At 37.6% G+C, this 23,669-nt stretch overlaps 1 protein-coding gene across 2 annotated transcripts in view; it reads left to right on the top strand.

Moving 5' to 3' along the window:
* The window catches only part of LOC137296459 (ataxin-2-like protein), a 104,542-nt gene that overhangs the window by 47,126 nt on the left and 33,747 nt on the right, over positions 1-23,669 (top strand). For both annotated transcript variants that reach the window (XM_067828252.1, XM_067828257.1), the window contains exons 8-12: positions 7,809-8,009; positions 12,722-12,933; positions 15,357-15,554; positions 17,135-17,178; positions 23,244-23,341. In XM_067828252.1, coding sequence (XP_067684353.1) covers positions 7,809-8,009; positions 12,722-12,933; positions 15,357-15,554; positions 17,135-17,178; positions 23,244-23,341 — 753 coding nt within the window. The remainder of the gene's footprint in view (positions 1-7,808; positions 8,010-12,721; positions 12,934-15,356; positions 15,555-17,134; positions 17,179-23,243; positions 23,342-23,669) is intronic.

Raw genomic sequence — 23,669 nt, 5'->3', positions numbered from 1 at the left:
TACAGGTGGCACTTAAGTGGCCTAACCAGGTATGACAACAGACTGTCAACTCACCTGTCATGAAACTAGCTGCCTTCAGGTACAAACAATCTTTTCATAGATATTATGTGCTTTTCTTGTGTGTTGAATGTGTCTCATCTGTTGATTAGAATCTTGCAAGTCTCTCTTTTATGAAGTTAATGATATGTAAAAGAGTTACCTGACACCCATAGAAAAGCATTGTTTTTACTGTCTCAAGGTGGCATGACCATCTGAAGATCAACGGAACTGGATATTGTAATGTACATTAGGACATACTGTGTACTTCCCTACTTAAATTCCTCTATTAGATTATCATATCTTAGCTGATATCTCTATCTCCCAGCCTGACTCCAACCATCGTCTGCTTCACCTGTCCTGGTCTTGCTATTGAGGTGCCCCCACCCACCTGTTTTTTTGTAGTGATAGGTGAGACTCCAAAGTTTGTATTTTTCTGTATCAGCCATTAGTTATAATGGAGCTAAGTTAAATTTCAAAATGGGAATTCAAAAAGTGCCCTTTGTTATACAATATCATCGCACACTAATTTTCATAAAACCATGATATCTTCCAAATAGTCGTTTTAGAGTTTGAAAAACTTCCATTGCTCATTTCTGCACTAATCTTTCCACAGTAAAGTCCTATTTTCACATATCCTATCTTCCTACAACTTGAACTGTAGTCAGGCCCAGTGTATGAAATAGCGTCTGCCAGGCGTCTGGTGCTTGCGTGTTACGGGCCAAACCATTTTCCAAGGGTATATATTTTACTATGTCTCACTGACTACAGGTGATATTTTGAAAATAGTTTACAATTGTGGTAGCTAGACAACGTCTCTATGTATAGTCCATGATCTATCAAACCGTAACTTCCTCAGATCAGCCTAGTACCTTTTCTCCAACACTAAACGTGATTGCTCTAAAGAATGCCTTCAGCAACCAAGTCGTCTTTGTTAAATTTTCTGTTGCGCATGTTTACTTTTTTTTTAAAAATCCTCTGTGCCAATTGCATGAAGAGCATATAGAGACTATTTTTGCCAAAGATACTGACCATTCTGACTTTACCTGTTTGTCTCGTTCACATGGCAGTGACATTAAATGACAACAGACTGTCAACTGAACTGTCATGAAACTCGCTACCTTCAGGCACAAGCAGTCTTTTCAAAGTAATGCTGACACTAAATGAATCAACAGGGACCACCAAGCTATTCTTTGTAAAATTTGCTTTGGCATATGTTAAAGATTATCTCACGATATGTACTTCTTTGATAAGAGTACTTTAACACCTTACCTCTGTTTCCTGTTTTCAATACATGGCTGGTTAAATGTTCACAGGGCCAGCAACAGTTTTCAGTTATCACACCAGTGGGCTTCCTGGTATTTTTAGGAGTTTCATACACTGTTAAGCCAAACTTATTTTAACAGATATTTCATACTATCGCACATCAAGTGCATATATTGTATGGTTAAACATGAAAAACTTTTTTTTTCTATTTCTGACAATGCTACACTGTTTGTACAATCTTGTAAAAGACTGGAATTTTTGGATTTGGCCTTAAAAACCCTGCCTTGAATTTTGCATTTATAGATTAAAATTACGCAATGGTAGGATATATTTCTCTTGGTAAAATGATAGTTCTAAATATTATATTTTTACCAAATACTGATTGAGAATTGATCCTGTTATATTACTGGATATGTTATAACTAGAACGCAGGGAAGCATGTGGGCAGCTCATTGCTATTTCTGACACTGTATGCAAGACAAATACGGTAATTTTAATCGCTTTGTATGAAAGACAACTTAGAACTGAAAAGGTAAATAATCTTGTCAAGTGATGTTTAATTGCAAATATGACGTCTTCACTGACAATGTAGTTTTCCCTTATTTGTTCATGCAAAACAATATGATGTTTTCTTACTGATCACCAGAAAAAGAATTTGACGAAAATGTGTGCCACACGGAGTGCCACACGCTTCTGCAGGCTAATTTTTTGGGTCTTCAAAACCTGGCTTTTCTGCAGTAATATACAGCAATATTGCTGTCCTTTCCGATTATTGCCAATTACGCAAGTTTCGTTACCTTGTGTGACTCCTGCCAGCGCCACCATTAATATGGAAAGTAGGTTGTAATGCTGACACTGCCCAAAATCAGAATTTCAGATTAACTAACAGCGCTCAGAGTCTTGTTTGTTAGTAATTTTCATTAGGTTTTCTTTTATAATTGCTTGTTTTATTGGCTTTAAATAGACGTCTATATTATAATAGTATTTCAGAAATCTTTTTTATGCTAATTTTCTATTTATGTTTAATGAAGGTATAAAAGAAAACGATAAGATGATATTATGAGTTGTTACAAGTGGGAACAAAAATTATGGATTATAGTCAAGTCTTGTTAATCTGACTTCTGTTTCTCTGACAATTGACTATAACAGACAATTTTGTCGGTAACAAATTGAATAAACCTAGTTTGTAAAACTTTTCTATCACATATATTGTACTCTTCATTAATTCAGCAGATGAGTGGAAATGAGAAAGACTCAGCCTCCAGTCCAAGCACCTACCCTCTATGTTGTCCTCATTCCGGGACATCTCACTGTCTCACGCAAGAGGCATGCATCACGCTCCACTGCCTAGTCACATGACCATTTCTTCTTGATATTCTCCCTCTTGTCACTGATCATTGCAGACACTAATTTGAGAATTAGAAGTAGTTTTCCAAACAAGAATATATGAAAGGGAAAAAAAAACTACATCTTTCATTAAGAAGAGGAAAGTTTGTGTTAAATGTAGAATTATCCTTTCAGTTGCTGGTCCTTATACATCGTGTGGATTGTATGGGTTTTGCTCCTGGGATAATCATCATTCCTATCGTAAACCTTTAACTTAGGAAGCTTTCACTGAATATACGAAAGATGGGTCACTCTTGCTTGTGGACAGAGACTATCAGAAGACATCAGGAGAGCATGGCCCAAAAGTCAAAAGTAGATTGTTCAAAGAAATTAGCAAAAAGGATATCTTAAACACCATCATCCGAACCTACAGATGAATTTCTGGGTGCGGATGCTTCTTCAGATTCCTACTTACCAGAGATTCTTTGCTTTTTATTGGGGAATGAAGATGCAGACTTGTTGCATCGGTCATCTATATTGTTAAGAGTCATGATCATAGATAAGATGAACCAGATGGGAACTTGGGTTGCTTTGGACCTACATTCAATGTTGTCACATTACTTACGACATCAGGTGCAACAAACCTACCTATCAATGATCCTACTACACTTCAATCAGTTGATCTATCTCATATCATACCGACAGTGGCAAGAAATCCATTGAATCTTTCACCACATGTACCATCAATCGCTTCAACGGTTTTGGTGGTCCCAAAACATCCATTTATGGTGCTCCCCCTAGGGTTCAGAAAGGGCAGGGTAAATGCATGGAAAAGGGCACTTCATAACCTAAAAGGGTATGTTGGTGAGGAAATTGAAAAAATAACAAAATGTAGATGAAGTTGAATTGTCTTATAATTTCAATTCTAAAGTTCTTTTTTGCTCACCTCAGTTTGTATTTAAGATTTGTTGAAAAAAAGCATTTCAAAACATTAATCTGTTATCACATTTGTTCACAATTTCACAAAACACACAAACAACAATTTACAGTTTTCTTTTCTTCCTTGCCCAGTACTTGTTTACAACTTTTTGAAGTCAATGTCTGAAGCTGAAGATGCATTCAGGCTAATCATGAGAAGCCTGTAGTAGTTCTGAACACTGAGTCTGTTTCTGTGATCTGTCATTAGCAATTTCAATCTGAAGTCTGTGATTAACACAGTGTACATCAATCAAAGCTCGGTTAGTTTTCTTTAGCTGTGCCACAACACCATTCTTTTTACCTGTCATTACTGCCAGTCCATCACATGCTAAACAAGTCATCTTCATCTGGTCAGTGTTGTTCAGAACTGAATGTTAAAATAGCGAGTTTACAAGGTGAATCACCTTTCTCAGTCTAATATATGGTGTATTTGTGTGCATTCTTGAAGCAGGAGCTGGCCAGACAAAGATCTCAGAACTTAGTTTTCTGGAGCTGTCTGTAAATCCATGTAACGTTTAGTACATCCCTTTACAAATTAAATGTTGGATTGGGAAACCACTTTATTGTGAGCTCCCATCTCTCAGTATTGTGCTTAGTATGCTAGGGGATTTCATGTATTAACTCATCGCAAGCGCACTTGTTATACAGTAAGAGAGGCCTCCCTTGTGCATACAACTTATCTTGATAGTTAACAGTATGAGACTTTGCCATCTGCACTGTGACATTGGGTAATATGTAGCCTGCCATCCTACCGTGTGATGTATTGGGTACAATACATGAGATAGGATAAGTTTAAAAATTTGAAAATTCTAACCATAAATTGTATGTGTATATGCTTAACCTTTCTCATGCAATGAATGTCCACCCAGCCTCCCCACAACCTTGTTATATGTTTTCTCCAAGAGGAAGAATGATCATTTAGGAATGGTCAGGTGACTTGGCAGTAGAGTGCTGTATACCTCTTGCGACAGACAACAAGATATCCACAAAGGAGGACATAATGTTAAGTGGGTGCTTGAAGCGGAACCCAAGTTAACTTCACAATTTGTTGTTGTTTCGACTCATTTGTTGAATTAAAGAGGGGGAGAGTACAATGCCTGAGATTAAATCTGTATAAAAATATTCAATTTGTGGTTAAAATCTTCAGTGTAGTCTCGTGAATCTGATAGTCCCACATTCTGACTCAGACTCCCCCCAATTGACAACTGTATGTTGTTAGCACTTTGTAATTAGTCCTGCTAATCCAACATTGAGATTTGCAATGCGTGTGATCAGTTACCCATAAATACTATGCCATGTGCCACTCAAGATGTTGTGATACCAGAGGAGCATTGATAATTACGAACACAAATTCTGCCATGAGATGAACGTCGTATAATTGCCATAAAACAGGAAGTCAGAATATTTATGGTTTGCTCAGGGAGCATTGTAGATCAAATGTTCTACTCTCCCAGTTTTCACGTACACATATCTTGTCATACATATTGTTTATGTATGAAAGGTGTGATGCACGCACGCACGCACGCACGCACACTCACTCACTCACTCACTCACAAAAAAAAAAAAAGTGAACACTATGGATATGTTTTTCTATTTGTGACATATCATTATATCCCAGTAACTTTTATGTTTTCCTTTTTAGCTCATTGGAAAATTTGAAAGCTCTGAACATCAACTGTATCATTGTACCCTTATTAAGAGTATTTTCACAGTTGTAAGAAGCAATTTTATTGGAGAAAGATTTGTTTCTTTTGATGCTTTTTTGCCACAGTATGCTGTAAGAATGATCTAAGGAAGTCATATTACAGCAATAGATACCATCCTCATAAATGAAAACCTTTAGTTTTGGACAAATGTTTTGGGTAAAATAATGCTATTCTAAACATACTAAGCAAGAAACCACTACCTGTGCTAAAATGATGGAACGTGTTGGATGTATCATACTAGGTAATGATCTGTGACAAAAATATTTTTTGCATATATTTTTGCATTAAACATCGTGTCTGAACAGGAAGATTGGTGAAGCAAAAGCTGAGATGTCAATTTTCAGTGAGTTGACTTTCATTACACGATTATGTAAATTATGTAAAATAGTAATTTGTATGTACATTTGACAGCTGATGCAGGGGGATATAGTAGTGCGGGGGAATATAGTTGATGCCTCGTCCACCCATCTGTAATCATTTTGTTTCCGGAGCAGAACTCAGAAACCGTTCGCCAAACTTGATAGCTATAATAATCTCAACCTATAGTTGTGCCTTTTGCTATTTGCTGAGTTTTGGCATTTTTGTTTTTTACTCCATCTAACATTTTGGTGTTAGCTTTATGGCTTAATACCTGTTAGTAAAACTTTCTAGATATGTGTGGCAGACCCCAAAGTGGTGCCTTTTGGTTTTTAAAGGTTTTTGTGATTTATAATTTTCTTGGTTTCCATGGAAACGTTTCAGACTTAAGTCTCAAAATGGAGGGATGGGCTTCGTTCCCAGAGAGTAAAGCTTCCTTTACAGGTTTTTGGCATTTATATTTTTTTCGTTTTTCCATGGAACATTTTGGTGTCAGTCTTATGGTGGGGTGGGCTTCGTTTCTGGAGCAGAACTCAAAAACCGTTCAATATTTTTCTGCAAAACTTGGTAGATATATCAATCAGAACCTACAGTGGTGCCTTTTGGTATTTACAGGTTTTCGTGATTTATTATTTTCTCGGTTTCCATGGAAACATTTTGGACTTAGTGTGAAAAGTAAGAGGTGTGTTTCATTTCTGGAGCAGAACTCAAAAACACCTTTTATAATTTTCATGAATTACATGGAAACAATTCAAACTTAGTCTGAAAAAACAAAGAGTAACTGTGAGATTATTTGTCCTTTCAAACATACATGGGTGGGGGGGATATGTCGTCTTCTGATGACTCTTGTTTATTAATTTAATGGTTTCCTTGGAACATTGTGACATTTTCTTTGACAGTTTTATTGTGGACCTAATGCTGAAGCATGTGCCTGAGAATCGTTTTCAGTAACATTGCGGGGAAAAAGGTTATGATTTTAATTATACTGGCAATGAGTGTTCGTTTGAAATGTAACAAATGTTTACTGACGTTGTGAAAAGTGAAAGATTTAAAACATGAATCATAAGTCAGGTAGGTTCTTATTTAGTATGTTTTGTACATTTTAGTGTACTTGCTACTTTTCACTTAGTTTACTCATCCAAATTGAGTTTTACAAGATTCTTTAGTTTTACGCCACACTCAGCAATATTCCAGCCATATGGCGGCGGTCTGTAAATAATTGAGTCTGGACCAGACAGTCCAGTGATCAACCGCATGAGCATCAATCTGCGTAATTGGGAACCGATGACATGTGTTAACCAAGTCAGCGAGTCTGAGCACCCGATCCCATTAGTCGCATCTTATGAAAAGCATTGTCGCCTTTCATGGCAAGCATGGTTAGCTGAAGGCATATTCTACCCCAGGACCTTCACAGGTCCTCACTGTGAGTGTGTGAGTGTTAATATGCATGCACATTTGTGTGCTAGTCGTAGTTGTGAAATGACAGTTCACTACCTATCATCACATTTCAGTGGATAATTCCTCAATTTGCAATTACATGGTCACAATATGATTTGTTATCTTCCACTCAGGCAAAAGTGCCTATGATTTAAGGCATTTTTTTTCCACAGAACTTGAAATCTGAGACGCTGTCATTTGTTTTCAGATCCTTGTAAAAAGGCTGTCAAAAAACAGTTCATAATGTTCATTGACCTCTGGATTTTCACCTTGTGTAATTTTTTTTTATCCTTGAAATATTTGAAAGCTTTTAGTTGAGTCTTGTGCCATATGTGTACTGATGAGACAGATTACTTATAATCTAACATAAATATTGTCATGGAAACCTGTGAATTGTTTGGTGATTACACCACTTTTCCAATTGCAAGGTTTGACCACATAAGGACAAAACAAGGTAACATTGAATTTTGCCTTCCTTGTCAGAGAAAAAAAATGAAAATTCAAATGTATATTTTAGAATTGAAGGTCAGTGTAAACAGCAACATTTCTTGCTTTTGGCAGTGCAGTGCCATGCTATTCTTTCTCCCACAATGTACAAATTCAGGAAGGGTCTTGTTGCTGTAAGACCTCCTGTCGTATCCTCCTGTCCAAATGGTTAATAGCGGTATATATTGGGTTAAGGATGTCTGTACTTTCCTGTAGAACACAGCTAGAGAAAAAAGATACCAAAGAATATAAGCAACGTGAAGAAGAGGCAGCTAGAATAGCCAAAGAAATTGAAAGAAGTGAAGAGTACAAGGCCAGGCTAGATCTAGAAAATGGAGATGGAGAAGAAGAAGCAAAGTTTAGTGCTGTTTTACGACCCTCGGAGATGAGAGGACAAGCTGGAAATGGCTCTGGAAAGTAAGTACAAGGTTGTTAAATTGTGCTATGTTTTTCAACAGAGATACATGTCATTAATATCGATATTGTGTGACTATATTCCCACAATGGGATGAGATCATTATGCTACAGTCCACATATCTGTAAACCATGGTTTAATAATGACTGGAAACTTCCTGAAAAGACAAGGAAGAAGACCAAATATTCTTGTTTGTAAGAGATCCACCTTGGGGTACTTAGAAGTATTGTTATGACTGTAAATTAACCAATTAAGCTGAGGGAATTTGCCCTATGCGAGACCTCATTACCTTTCTTTCTTCTTCTGAGGCAGGTTGTTATCCCCCTCATCTGTCTGCCTGTCCGTCCGTCCGTCCATCCGTCCGTAATCATTTTGTTTCCGAAGCATAACTCAGAAACCATTCAATATGTTTTAGACCAAACTTGATATATACACCTGGAAATTAATCAAGCAACACCCCAATTTTTTCTATTGGAGCAACTTTGAAGTGTTCTGACAATCAAAATATGCCGGGTTGATATAGTTTGACACTTTTTTATTCAACAGACGATCTCTGACAAACAACTTAAAGGGAAAAAGTATCAAGACTTTGCTTTATTGCAACGAAATCCAAATTCTTAAAACTGTCTTAAATTCATGAAAAAATGGACACAATTTACTATTCATCCACAGACGTTGTTGTCAGGTGTATTAACACAAATGTCACATGGAAAGAAAGAACAGTCATCTGAGAGTCTGCACACCGACTTTCATCAATATCTAGTGTGTCCTCCCTGCGCACGCACCACCGATTCCAGACGCCTCCTCATTCCTTGGATGAGTCTCCGGATCTGATTCTGGGGGATCCTGTTCCACTCCTCATGCAGGGCAGCCGTCAATTCGTTGAGATTATGGACTGGTGGGTCTCTCTGCCTCACACGACGGCCAATAAAGTCCCACAAATGTTCAATGGGGTTGAGGTCAGGGCTCATGGCAGGCCATGGAATTCTGTCAATTGCATTTTGCCGCAAAAAATCATTTACAGCATGCGCCCTGTGAGGTCTAGCATTGTCGTCCATAAATATGGGTCTCGTTGCCAGAGGATGGTTCTCAAAATGAGGTACCACAGCCCTGTCAAGAACCTCCTGTTGGTAACGAACACCGTTAAGGTTGCCACGGATGGTAATGATATCCAACTTGCAGTTCATGGAAATGCACCCCCATACCATAACGGAACCTCCCCCAAAGGCCACAGTCTCCTGGATGTTCCGTGGAGCCATTGCTGTGTTCCTCTGCCTCCAGACCCGAGTACGACCGTCCACCATGTGCAGCAAGAACCGGCTCTCATCTGAGAAATGGACCTTCCTCCAAGAGGCAATGTTCCAGTGCAAACGGTCATTACACCAGGCCAGTCGGGCTGCCTTATGGGCTGGAGACAGTCTGGGTCGCTTGATTGGCCTCCTTGCCCGGTATCCTGCAGCTTTCAGACGATTCCGAACAGTCCTGTTCGAGATGGGTCTCCCTGGAAGCCACTCCTGTCTCAACCGAGAGCTCGAGTCGAAGGACCTGCGCCGTACAAGTCTCAGTAAAGCTCTGTCCTCCCGGACTGTGGTCTTCCTGGGTCTTCCTGGTCTAGGCAGGTCTTTAACTTCATTAGTGGCCCGGTATTTTTTCAAAAGTTTTGAAATTATGGAATGATGTCGTCCGATTTGAGTCCCGATTTGTCTTAGAGACATACCAGCATTCCTCATGCCGATTATTTGCCAACGAGTGGCCTCTGATAATTTCCTACGTGCCATGACATTGAAATGAATGAAAAACCGAATGCAATCGACAACCTGCGCTTGTAAACACCCCAGGGAAAAAGTGCATTTTTCGAAAGTTGAGGTTAAAGCAATGCACGTGCGCTGTGCAAGCTTCACGCGCGTCATATCAACCCATGAAAAGCTCATGCTGTATGTCAATACATCAAAATTGAATAATCAATCATCAAAATTACTTCGTTAAACTTTGTTAAGTTTTTATGTGTCTTTGAATTTGGTGTTGCTTAATTAATTTCCATATGTATATATAGTAATCTCAACCTATGGTTTTGCCTTTTGCCATTTTCAGATTTTTGGCATTTATATTTTTTTTTGTTTTTTCCATGGATAATTTTGGTGTCAGTCTTATGGTGGGGTGGGCTGGGCTTCATTTCCGGAGCAGAACTCAAAACCCATTCAATATTTTTCTGCAAAACTTGGTAGATATATCAATCAGAACCTATAGTGGAGCCCTTTTGCTATGTACAGGATCTTGTGACCCAGTCTGAAAAGTGAGAGGTGTGTTTCATTTCCAGAGCAGAAGTCAAAAACTTCTGAATATCTGTAAGCAAAACTTTCTAGATATGTGTGGCAGACCCCAAAGTGGTGCCTTTGGTTTTTTAAAGGTTTTTGTGATTTATTATTTTCTTGGTTTCCATGGCAACATTTTGGACTTAGTCTCAAAATGAGGGATGGTCTTCGTTCCCAGAGGACAACTCGTAAACCATTTCATATCTTTCAACAGATCTTGGCAGATAAATGAGACATCTTGAAATTGTTACTTTGCTGATTACAGATATATGGCATTTATAATTTTCATGAATTCCATAGAAACAATTCAAACTTAGTCTAAAAATAACAATGAGTAACTGTGAGATGATTTATCCTTTCAAATATGTGGGGGCCGGGGGGATATGTCATCTTCTGATGACTCTTGTTTGCTGTTCAAACACTGCACCAAAGTGCACTTCATTGTCTGCATCAAACAGTCATGACGTGCTTTCAAGAAATGGCAGTTTCTTTTTTGGTGCGACAGATGGATGATGCCTGTTTATTTCCCTGGAGTAGACAACATCCAAGCAGATGTGCTCTCGCTGCAGATTCTAGTCCCTCTCAAATAGATGCTCCATCGGGGCATATTCTGGATTATCTTCCAGTTGTGCAGGTTGTTCAAGGTGGATCTATTTGCATCTGTGGTGAAGAACCAGATACCAATTGTCTTGCTCTTAGATACTGAAGAGCACCTGCATCTGTTGCTGACAGATTCAGTACGAGGATAGATAGACCTGATATGAATGCTTGTGTGTCAGCAGGGGAATTCCTGATCCCTTTTCTGCAGATTTAGTCATAGTTTTTGAATTTCTGCAGTTACTGCTAGAAGCTGGTCTCTACAGTGAGGGGATACTCCATGACTATTTCTGTATGTCATATCTCTGTTGATAGTGCACTTCTGGATGTGGATAGGATCAATCCCACATGGGACTTGTCAATCGTCTTTATTGGCTGTCTGGTTCCCTCTTTCACTCCAGCTGTTATCATGGAAAGTGACTTTTCATGTCACTGGAATGTCTGGCTAGAGAGTCGACGACATTCACACAATGTCGAGCCATCCTGACCTCACTGTTTTTCATGAGGAGAGGGTTAGTGTTCACCTGCCAGATTCTTATTGTCCTAAGAGAGATAGCTCCTTCAATGCAGCTGAGCCTATTGAACTCCCTGATGTCTGTAAGCCTCCATCATCTAGTACCTCACTTTGATGTGCTCACGTCTTGAAGATCCATAAGACTCTGAAGTCTTAATAAAATGAACAAAGCACATTCGTTCGGGAAGGCTGATCTTCCGTCGAACAAGCAGACCTTTTCTGGGTGGCTTGTCTCTGCCATTTGTACGAGTTATATTAACAAAGGTTTATCGCCTCTTGATGCAGCTTGGCTCTTTCAGGTGATTTACTCTGCAGCTATTTGGATATCTAGCCAAGTATGTACATTAAACGCAACCAACTCGACAAGCATTCTTGTTAGTGTGCCTGGTTTGGTCAGTCAGTTTTCAGCGCTGGTCGCTCAATTTCTTTAGAAACTTTGCCACTGGACAAGTATTTTGTGATATTTACATGTAGAGACCTTGTTAAGGCCGTCATCTATAACCTTCACTATAGGAGAGGGTGTGGAGTGGGGTGTCTTTAGTGTTTGATTACGTATTACTATATGTGTTTGACCCAGATTCATGAGTTATGCCCTTGCCTGACGCTGATGGAATTTGGAGGATGTGTCTTGGTAATTGTGTTTTTCATCCATACTTAGAATTAGTGGAATTTCGCCCGTACCATGGGTTTTCTGTGGCTGACAGAACGATGCTCCTGACTTAATCTTTGGGAATCTTTCTCCTGCTTATAAGTACCCTGAAGAGGATCTCTTATGAAAACGAATAAAACAAACCTATCGAGGTTGATCATTCTTTGAAGAGTCCACCTTTGGGTAGTGCAAAAAAAAAAGAACCACATGATACCCACCCCATTTTTCCCAATTACATTCAGCATAGAAAGAGTGGTAAGTGGTTGCTATGCAAAATATACTTAAAACTGTCATAGGGGTTTTTAGAATCATTAAATGCTTATATGTATCCCAAGGAGGACTATCTTCAAAGAATCATCAACTTCTACAGGTTTCTTTGGATATTACCATTGCCTAAATAAGCAAATAAAGGAACAAAAAAAATTGATACTGTATCAGTTGGATGTCATTTTCACAATCTTCATTGGCATACTTAAACAGATAATGTTGAATGTTTCTTATAGCCACAGCCATTGTCTTGAAAGTTTTACAACAATCTCATTAATTTTCTTCGGGCAATTTGTGATTTTGAATTTTAGAATAATCATGAAAAGTTAAGTGAAGATATCAACGCTCATGGGCTTTGGATTTTAATCTTTGCAGGTATATCCCTCCTCATAATAGAAGGGGCAACAGTGGAATGCCCCCAAGGAGAACAGTGTCTGATCATGGTGGGCAGCAGAGACAGATATCTCCACATAAAACACAACTTCCAGCTCCAGTCCAACACTTACATCAAACATCAGCAATTAATTACTCATTAGGATCAAAAGATGAACATGTACCTCCCAATATAAGTTCAAGTATAAATGGGGGTGAGTATATGTGTGCTTACTGTAAGCTGTGTGAAACATGTATTATGTTGGAAAGAAAATCTCCAAATTTTCATCATCATCGTCATACAAAAATGTATCTGCCCATTCACAAATGGATCTGCAGTGGAGCGAGTATATTATAGCTCTCCTTAGGAATGAAAGTTCAATTGAGAGACAAAACTTAAACATGGCGATATAAGTTAGAAACAGAAGTGAGTTCGTCCCCCAAATTTGTTTATCACTTGGAAAACTTGTAAATAATATATAAAATGCTTTGCCAACCCTGTTCTGCTTAAGATAATGCATGTCTGAAAGAATGTTATGACAGATGTAGTTTTTAATTGTCATTTTCATTTATAATGTATTATTTTCCCACTTAGGTGCAGTGTACAGGGCCTGTACACTGCATGTGGTCAGTTAAGCATGTTTATGAGCAGGAAACACACCTGATTCTTGCAGCGAAAATTCACTTGATCTGGAAAATATTTAAGATATACCAATCTCATCGGCTACCATGCACTTGTAACTCTTTTCCTGCTCAGGGTGATATACACAATGAAAAAATGGACTAGCAATATTTCACCTGCAGTGGTGCAATCTTGCTATAGCCAAATCGGTACACGTGAACAAAGGAGTTTTTATTATCCCTTGTTTTATTGTTTTGGAGGTGGTATTTTAGTTTCTTTATGTGTGACCATGCAAACCCACGAAGGTCCCGGAGTTGAATAGGCCTTTAGCAACCCATGCTTGCCATAAAAGGCGACTGCTCGCTGACTTGTTGACACATCATCAGTTCCCAATTGCGCAGATCGAACCTCATTTGTTGATCACTGGATGTCTGGTCCAGTCTCTGGTCCAGTTATTCACAGACCACCACCATATGGCTGGAATATTCCTGAGTGTGCTGTAAAACTAAACTAACTCACACACTGTGACCATGCAAATTCGTCTTTTCTGAAGAAGAACTTTAAAACTTTCATTGTGTCTTGACCAAAGTTGGCACAAAGGTAAGGTGATGAACCATTTGATAGTATCTGATTTCTGAATAAGCTAAATATTTTCTGTGTTTCCATGGCAACAACTTTGACTTTGACTGAAATTGGTGTTTTTAACCCCTGGGCATGTAATGCGGGGGATATAGTTGACGCTTCGTCTGTCCGTCCGTCCGTCCGCCCGCCCGCCCGCCCGTAATCATTTTGTTTCCGGAGCATAACTCAGAAACCGTTAAATATTTTTAGACCGAACTTTAAATAGATATAGTAATCTCAATCTCAAAAGGTTGTACCTTTTGCTATTTACAGATTTTTGGCATTTATTTATTTTTTTTTTTTTTTTTCCATGGAACATTTTGGTGTTAGTCTCATGAGGGGTTTGGGCTTCGTTTCCAGAGCAGAACTCAAAAACCATTCAATATTTTTCTGCAAAACTTGGTAGATATATCAATCAGAACCTAAAGTGGTGCCTTTTGCTATGTAGAGGTTTTTTTATTTATTATTTTCTCGGTTTCCATGGAAACATTTCGGACTTACTCTCAAAAGTGAGAGGTGTGTTTCGTTTCTGGAGCACATCTCAAAAACATCTTAATATCTGTCAGCAAAAGTTGTTAGATATCTGTAGCAGATCCCGAAGTGGTGCCTTTTGCACTTTACAGTTTTTTCTTTTTTATTTACTATTTTCTCGGTTTCCATGGAAATTTTTCAGACTTAGTCTCAAAATGGAGGGATGGGCTTCGTTTCCGGGGCACAACTCGAAAACTATTCAATATCTTACTGCAAAACTTGGCAGATGTTTGAAGCAGACCACAAAGTGGTGCCTTTTGCATATACAATGTTTGGCATTTTTATGTTTCCTGGTTTCCATGAAAACAATGCTGACTTAGTCTCAAAATGGAGGCATAGGCTTTGTTTCTAGAGCACAACTGGAAAACCATTTCATATCTTTCAACAGATCTTGGCAGATATATGAGACAGATCTTGAAATTGTAACTTCTGCTGTTTACAGATATATGGCATTTATATTTTTCATGACTTCCATGGAAACGGTTCAAACTTGATCTATGAAAACATCAATTAACTGTCAGATGATTTGTCCTTTCAGATATGTGGGGGCCGGGGGGATATGTCATCTTCTGGTGACTCTTGTTTAAGAGAAGAATTTTAAGACTTTTCAATGATTCTTCACCAAATCTGGCACATATATAGGCCTTATCTAGTGAATCTGGTACTTTTTGAAGTGCCCACCGCTGATAACACCACAGTTTGTTTAACAGGTGTAAATTAGATTTACAGCATTGAATGCTGATAAACTGTTTAGGAAAACTCTTTTTCTTGACATACGATGCTATCTACATCATATCCAGGTGAGCTACAGTGTTCTATTGTTTGTTTTTTTTAAAACAAATTCATTCTCTTCTGACTTTGCAGATAAGGATCAGAAACAAATTGAGCCTGTTGTAAACAAATCTAGTCCAGAGCCAGCTTCATTAGTCACAGTATCAGGTGGAGGATTATCCCAACAACTTTCCCCAGTTACTGTAACAGCAGGGGACAATTCCACATCGCCTCAATCAGATTCTGTGTCAGCATCCAGCAAGGGAGATAGGAGAAATCCAAATCCAAGAGGTGAGTCCAGCAGTTATTATGACAAATTAGGTTAGTTAAAAGATGATGTAAAGGGCCTCTTAAACCTCTCAGTGAACTAAATAAATGTAAATAATGAAAAAACAAAAACATGCACAGTACCTTTTTATATCCCCCGGCATGTAATGAACGGGGATATAGTCGACGTCATGTCTGTCCATCCGTTATCATTTTGTTTCCAGAGCATAACTCAGAAACCGTTCAATATTTTTCTGCAGAACTTGGTAGATATAATAATCTCAACCTATAGTTGTGCCTTTTGCTGTTTACAGAGTTTTGGCATTTTTTTTTTCTTCTGTTTTTCCATGGAACATTTTGGTGTTAGTCAAATGGTGGAGTGGGCTTCGTTTCTGGAGGAGAACTCCAAAACCGTTCAATATTTTTCTGCAAAACTTGGTAGATATATCAATCAGAACCTACAGTGGTGCCTTTCGCTATGTACAGGTTTTTGTGATTTATTTTCTCAGTTTCAATGGAAACGTCTCGGACATTGTCTCAAAATGGAGGGGTTGGCTTCGTTTCCGAAGCAGAACTCAAAAACCATTCAGTATTTTTCTTCAAAACTTGGTAGATATATCAATCAGAACCTATTGTTGTGCCTTTTGGTATTTACAGGTTTTTGTGATTTATTATTTTCTCAGTTTCCATGGAAATGTTTCAGACATAGTCTCAAAAGTGAGAGGTGTGTTTCGTTTCCGGAGCAGAACTCAAAAACCATTCAATATTTTGCTGCAAAACTTGTTACATACATCAGTCAGAACCTGAAGTGGTGTCTTTTTGTATGCACAGGTTTTTTGTGATTTATTATTTTCTCAGTTTTCATGGAAACATTTCTGACTTTGCCACAAAAGTGAGAGGTGTGTTTCATTTCCGGAGCAGAACTCAAAAACTTCTGAATATCTGTCAGTGTAACTTGATAGATATGTGTGGCAGATCCCAAAGTGGTGCCTTTTGCTATTTCCAGGTTTTTATGATGTATTATTTTCTCGGTTCCATGAACATGTTGCTGACTACATTTCTGGAGCACAACTCGAAAATCATTTCATATCTTTCGAAAGATCTTGGCAGATATATGAGACAGATCTTGAAATGGTGACTTTTTCTGATTACGGACATATGGCATTTATACTTTTCATAATTCTATCTCAACAATTCAGACATGGTCTAAAAACACAATAAGTATCTGTCAGATGATTTGTCCTTTCAGATATGTGGGGGCCGGGGGGATATGTCATCTTCTGATGACTCTTGTTTAACAGTTTAAGAATCTGGCACAGCAATCACGGACTGTGATGTTTGCTCATTCAGTTCAACTACATTTTCTCATGTCCATGCTGTCTCCATTGCACTACGTGTAGGGTGTAGAAGGGTTAGCAGGGACAAGCATAGGGAATATGTATTTATCATGTATGAAGTATTTATCATTATGGCAATATTTTCTGACATTAGGCCAGTGATATCTCCAGAACAAATGCTACATGCTTGTTACAGTTCTTGGTTGACCTATACCGTCTTACCCTCAAATTCTTTGTTTGTAATGTTACCTTTACATATTGTTTCAGGAAGAACAATAGCAGATCTAAAAGAATTTGGAGAAAATTTCAAGGTAGGTCGCTTAAATGCTTTGAAGACTGTACTGTGTGATTACAACATGACAAATCTCAGGAGTATGTTACTTTTGAGCTCACTTTACTCTATGCCGTGGTAGTTTGTTATCCCGCCGACATGTAATGTGGGGGGATATAGTCGACGCCTCGTCTGTCCGTCCGTCTGTCCTCTGTCCATCTGTAATCATTTTGTTTCCGGAGCATAACTCAGAAACCGTTCAATATTTTTGGACCAAACTTGATAGATATAATGATCTCAACCTATAGTTATGCCTTTTGCTATTTACAGATTTTTGGCATTTTTATTTTTTTTGTTTTTCCATGGAACATTTTGGTGTTAGTCTAGTAGTGGGGCAGGCCTCATTTCCGCAGCAGAACTCAAAAACTGTTCAATATTGTTTTGCAAAACTTGGTAGATATATGTGACCCGAAAGTGGTGCCTTTTGCTATGTACAGGTTTTTGTGATTTATTATTTTCTCGGTTTCCATGGAAACGTTTCGGACTTAGTCTCAAAATGGAGGAATGGACTTCGTTTCCGGAGCAGAACTCTAAAACTGTCCAATATTTTTCTGCAAAACTTGGTAGATATACCAATCAGAAGCTGCAATGGTGCATTTTGCTACTTACAGGTTTTTGTCATTTCTTAGTTTCTCGGTTTCCATGGAAACGATTCAGACTTTGTATCAAAAGTGAGGGATGTGTTTCGTTTCCGGAGCAGAACTCAAAAACTTCTAAATATCTTTCAGCAAAACTTGGTAGATATGTGTGGCAGACCCTAAAGTGGTGCCTTTTGGTATTTACAGGTTTTTGTGATTTATTATTTTCTCGGTTTCCATGGAAACGTTTCAGACATAGTCTCAAAAGTGAGAGGCGTGTTTCGTTTCTGGAGCAGAACTGAAAAACTTCTAAATATATTTCAGCAAAACGTTCTAGATATGTGTGGCAGACCCTTAAGTTGTGCCTTTTGGTATTTACAGGTTTTTGTGATTTATTATTTTCTCGGTTTCCATGGAAACGTTTCGGACTTAGTCTTAGTTGGAATATAGCAGGATTTCAGAATAAAAGTATAAATAATATTTCTCAAACATTATAATATCATTGTTCTCTCTGAAACCTGGACTGTAGGATTTGATTACTCATCAATATTTCATGATAAAAAGTGTGATTGTGTTGACACTGTGAAAAGTTCCGTTACAGGCAGACCTTCTGGTGGTGTTGTGCTTCTAATAAGATCTAACTTAATCAAATATGTGAAATTTGATGAAAGCGTTGATAATGCTGTTTTTTTTAATACTAGATAAGTCCATGTTTGGCTTTGATAAAGATGTCCTTTTGTCAACTGTGGATGTTCATCTACCCGGTTCATCATGGTATAACCATAAACCATTCTCTTGCGGATTGTCATTTTATTTTGAAACTTTGCTCGGCCTATTGTGTGATTTAGAAGATCCATATGTTATCATAGGTGGTGACTTTAATGTAAGAACTGGCGAAGAACCTGACAGTGTTGAAGATAGTATCGCTGAAATCATTGGAGATGAACACTTTAATGTCTGACATAATAAATACAACACGTAAATCATGTGACAAAATTGTTAATGAATCAGGCAAGAAACTTCTAAGATGGTGTGCTGCTTTAAACCTGTTCATTATGAATGGCCGTTGTGGACAGGACGAACTTGGCGATTTTACATTTATAAGTCATTCTGGAAGGAGTGTCATTGATTATGTTATTGCCTCACCGTTTGTACTCCAAAACTGTAAACAATTCGGCATTCCCTCTCATGGAGAGTGTGATCACCTACCGTTATCTTGTCAATTTCAACCACGTGATATCCATGTAGAAAACATGCATGATGAAGAAGCAGGCACAGCTCATGCTGATCAATATCGCTACGTCTGGGATCATAGCAAAGCTGAACTCTTTCGTGAATATTTATTGTCAGAAAAAATTGTGAAAAAGATGACTGATTGTTTAGATCTCATGTTTGATAATGTTTTTGATGCTGTTGAACTATTTACTACAGCGATTTGTGAAGCTGGTATATGTATGGAACTTAAAGTTTCTTCTGGTTTTACCACTTCTAAACCATGGTATGACTCTGAATGTCGCTACTATCGTGCAGAGAGGGAAAGGCTTTTACGTGTCTTCAGAAGATGTAGAGATGATGAGTCCCTTAGAGATTCTTTAAATATGAAAAATAAGTTTACGTCTGTCACGAGAAATAAGCAACGCTCCTACCACAATAAAGTCATACAGGCTCTGAATGATAGCCCCAGTAATAGCAAGACATTTTGGAATGTTTGAAAAGGTTTTCTAATCCAGCCTGTATTATCCCTAATATTCCACTCCTCGAATGGTATGATTATTTTTCTGGTATTTTCATGGCTTCCAATTCTAATGATATAGATGAACTTTTTTATGCATCTGAGATTTGTGACGATAATGCTACATCTATTCTGGATTCCCCTATTTCAGTTGATGAAGTGTTAAATGCAATTGATGCCCTTAAAAATTCGAAATCGGCTGGTGATGATAAGATAATTGCAGAGTTCTTCAAGCACTCGCGTGATGTGGTGGTCCCTATAATAACTGCTCTCTTTAACATTCTATTTGATAAAGGTACTTTTCCTGAAAACTGGTCTGTCGGTATAATTGTTCCCATACCTAAGAAGGGTGACGTAAATGATGTCTCCAATTATAGAGGTACCACTGTTCTCAGTGTTTTTAGTAAGTTATACATTTCAGTCATTAAGGAACGGCTGCAATTTTGGTCTGATGCTTTTGGTAACATTTCTGAGTCGCAAGCTGGATTTAGAGCTGGGTACTCCACTGTTGACAATGTTTTTATTTTATATGATATTGCAGAAAGAATTCTTTCCAAAAGACAAAAATTGTAAGCTTTTTTCGTAGACTTTTCCAAGGCTTATGATTTGATTAATAGGTCAAAGTTATGGTTGATTTTGAATAAAAAAGGTCTGTCTCTTAATTATTAAGTCCATTTATTATAGCGTCAAATCTTGTGTCAAAGCAAATAATATGTTTACAGAAAGGTTTCAGTGTAACATTGGTGTACGTGTGTTAAGCCCATTTCTTTTTGTCCATATTCATTAACGAGTTGGTAGAAAATATTGAAGCCGTGTGTTATCCAGGCATCCAAATGCACCCCGAGTTGACACAGTTATTTCTCCTACTCTTTGCTGATGATGTTATCCTCTTCTCTGACACAATATATGTCTACAAAAGCATATAAATGTTTTAAATCAGCATTGTTTTGATTATGACCTTACTATAAATTTAGATGAATAAAAAATCTTAGTATTTAGACACGATGGCAAGCTTTCAAAAAAAGAAAAATGGTTTCTTGGAGATATCCGCATTGATTGTGCATCTTCTTACAAGTATTTGGGTATTCAATTTTCGCAAACATTAGCTTGGTATAAACATTTTGATAACTCAGCTTTACAAGCTAAGAAGGCTTTGTTTATTATACTCAGATCTATTTCCAAATAGCAATCTTCGAGTAGTCACTTCTTTTTTAAAATCTTTGATTCTAAAGTTATGCCTATTCTGCTTTATGGCGCTGAGGTATGGGGTCTAGACTGTGATCTCAGTTCTCCCATCAAGACTGTCCATACTTTGGCTTGTAAAAAAGTATTAGGTGTTAAAACTACCACCTCTAACCAGGTTGCTAGGGGGGAATGTGGAAGATTTCCTGTATATATCTTTGCGTATAAGCGCTGTATTAAATTTTGGCACAAGTTGTTGAAAATGCCATCATCACATTTTCCCAGAAAATGTTATAATTTAATGTTATTGGATGTATCCAATGGTAAAACTAACTGGGCTGCAAAACTTAGAATGTTGTTATATAAGATGGGGTTTGGGTATGTGTGGGAAAGACAATGCATTAATAATATTGATGCATTTTTATCAGAATTCGTGATGAGGGTGGAGAATATGTACATCCAGGGTTGGTATGAATCTCTGTCATCAAGTTCTAAAAGTTATTCTTATTCACTATATAAACAAGTATTTAGACAAGAATATTATTTACAGTGTATACAGGTGAAGAAATTTCGTTTTGCTCTTGCTCGCTTTCGTTGCAGTTCTCATCAGTTAGCCATTGAAAATCGTAGATATCATAATATACCTAGATATCTCAGATAATTTAATATGTGCTCAGGTAACCATATTGAAAATGAATACCACTTTCTCTTATTTTGTCCAGCTTATAATCATCTGTGCACTCTTTATATTCCTCAGTATTATTATAACCCTCCTACTCTGTTTAAATTCAATGCATTGATGTCTGTAGACAACCCAGTGGGATTAAGAAATCTTGCAATGTATGTCTTCCATAAAAGCCGTTTGTTGGCTGCAAAATAACTCCTACAATGCTATGTATTATGGGCCGATGGCCTACATACTCCTGAATAAAAGAAAGAAGAGGTATGGGCTTCATTTCTGGAGCAGAACTAAAAAAAAATTCAATATTTTTTAGCAAAACTTGGTACATATGTGTGGCAGACCCCAAAGCGGTGCCTTTTGGTTTTTAAAGGTTTTTGTGATTTATTATTTCCTGGGTTTCCATGGAAATGTTTCGGATTTAGTGTCAAAATGGAGGAATGGGCTTCGTTTCTGGAGCAGAACTCCAAAACCGTTCAATATTTTTCTGCAAAACTTGTTAGATATATCAGTCACAAGCTTTCAGGTGCCTTTTGCTATGTACATGATCTTGTGATTTATTACTTTCTCGGTTTCCATGGAAACGTTTCGGACTTAGTCTCAAAATAGAGGGGTAGGTTTCGTTCCCAGAGCACAACTTGAAATCCAATTCATATCTTTCAACAAATCTTGGAAGATATATGAAATTGTGACTAAGCTGGTTACAGATATATGGCATTTATAATTTTCATGAATTCCATGGAAACAATTTAAACTTAGTCTAAAAAAATCAATGAGTAGCTCTCAGATTATTTGTCCTTTCAAACATGTGGGGGCCGGGGGGGATATGTAATTCTCTGATGACTCTTGTTTTGTTTTTCCATGGAACATTTTGGTGTCAGTCTTAAGGTGGGGTGGGCTTTGTTTCCGGAGCAGTACTCAAAGAACGTTCAATGATTTTCTGCAAAACTTGGTAGATATATCAGTCTGAACCTATAGTGGTGCTTTTTGCTATGTAGAGGTTTTTGTGCTGTATTATTTTCTCGGTTTCCATGAAACATTTTGGACCTAGTCTGAAAAGTAAGAGGTGTGTTTCATTTCCGGAGCAGAACTCAAAAACTTCTTAATACCTGTTAGTAAAACTTTCTAGATATGTGTGGCAGACCCCAAAGTGGTGCCTTTTCTGTGATTTATTATTTTTTGGTTTCCATGGAAACATTTCGGACTTAGTCTCAAAATGGAGGGATGGGCTTCGTTCCCAGAGCACAACTCGTAAACCATTTCATATCTTTCGACAGATCTTGGCAGATAAACGAGACAGACCTTGAAATTGTGACTTTACTGATTACAGATATATGGCATTTATAATTTTCATGAATTCCATGGAAACAATTCAAACTTAGTCTAAAAATAACAATGAGTAACTCTCAGATTATTTGTTCTTTCGAACATGTGGGGGCGGGGGGAATATGTCATCTTCTGATGACTCTTGTTTTTTATGTGAAATAATGCTAAATTATTTGTCAGTGTATTTGGGGACCCCTAATATTATGAGTTTAAGCCATAGCAGACACCATGTATTATAACATATTTAGTCAAAGAGAGGCATTTATCCATTCATTGATATTTCAAGTTTGTTTTAGTTTGTTTTGTTTTATTACAAAGAAAGAACATCATGCATTGGTAATTGCAAATTGTTTGAAAGAACATCTGATTTGTTATTTGGGAAATTTGAAGGAACTGGGCTTAATAACTTCTACTTACTGTGAGAAATGGGCTGAATACACTCAAACTCTTCTCCTAGTTACATAGAAACAAGGATACTATTTCCCGTGCTTGGACAAGACATGACATGATGCATAATGCTACATTACCATGACTATTTCTCTTTGCAGTTGACAGAAGAACTAAAAGAAACAAGAGCATCTGAGAAAAATGATGAGAAACATCCAGAAGATGAAACAAAAGATGACCTTAAGCCTAACATCGCTGAGTAAGTTGCTTGTCTCTTTGCATATATTTGAGCCGTCTCATCAGCAATGGGAAAAAACTCTACCATTTATGTCACAGGTTTATATACCTATGTTTCTCATGATTTAGGTCCAGATACACTAATTTTTTTCATACTTTATAACTAAATTGCGGCTCATAGTTGACTAGATACAACCACACCTAGACAAGATTTTTGATAGTTTTCCTTGATGTATTCATCTTGCAATTAAAGCATGATGCAGATACATTTTTCAATTGTCTTATTAAAGGTCACATGCAACCAAAAAATCAAACATAATTAAAACACAATTATCACTTATTCGTGACAT

Source organism: Haliotis asinina, chromosome 1 (assembly GCF_037392515.1).
Source record: "Haliotis asinina isolate JCU_RB_2024 chromosome 1, JCU_Hal_asi_v2, whole genome shotgun sequence".
Classification (NCBI taxonomy): Eukaryota; Metazoa; Mollusca; class Gastropoda; order Lepetellida; family Haliotidae; genus Haliotis; species Haliotis asinina.
Note: the sequence above shows the minus strand (reverse complement) of the source record. Positions and strands in the feature narration are given on the sequence as shown.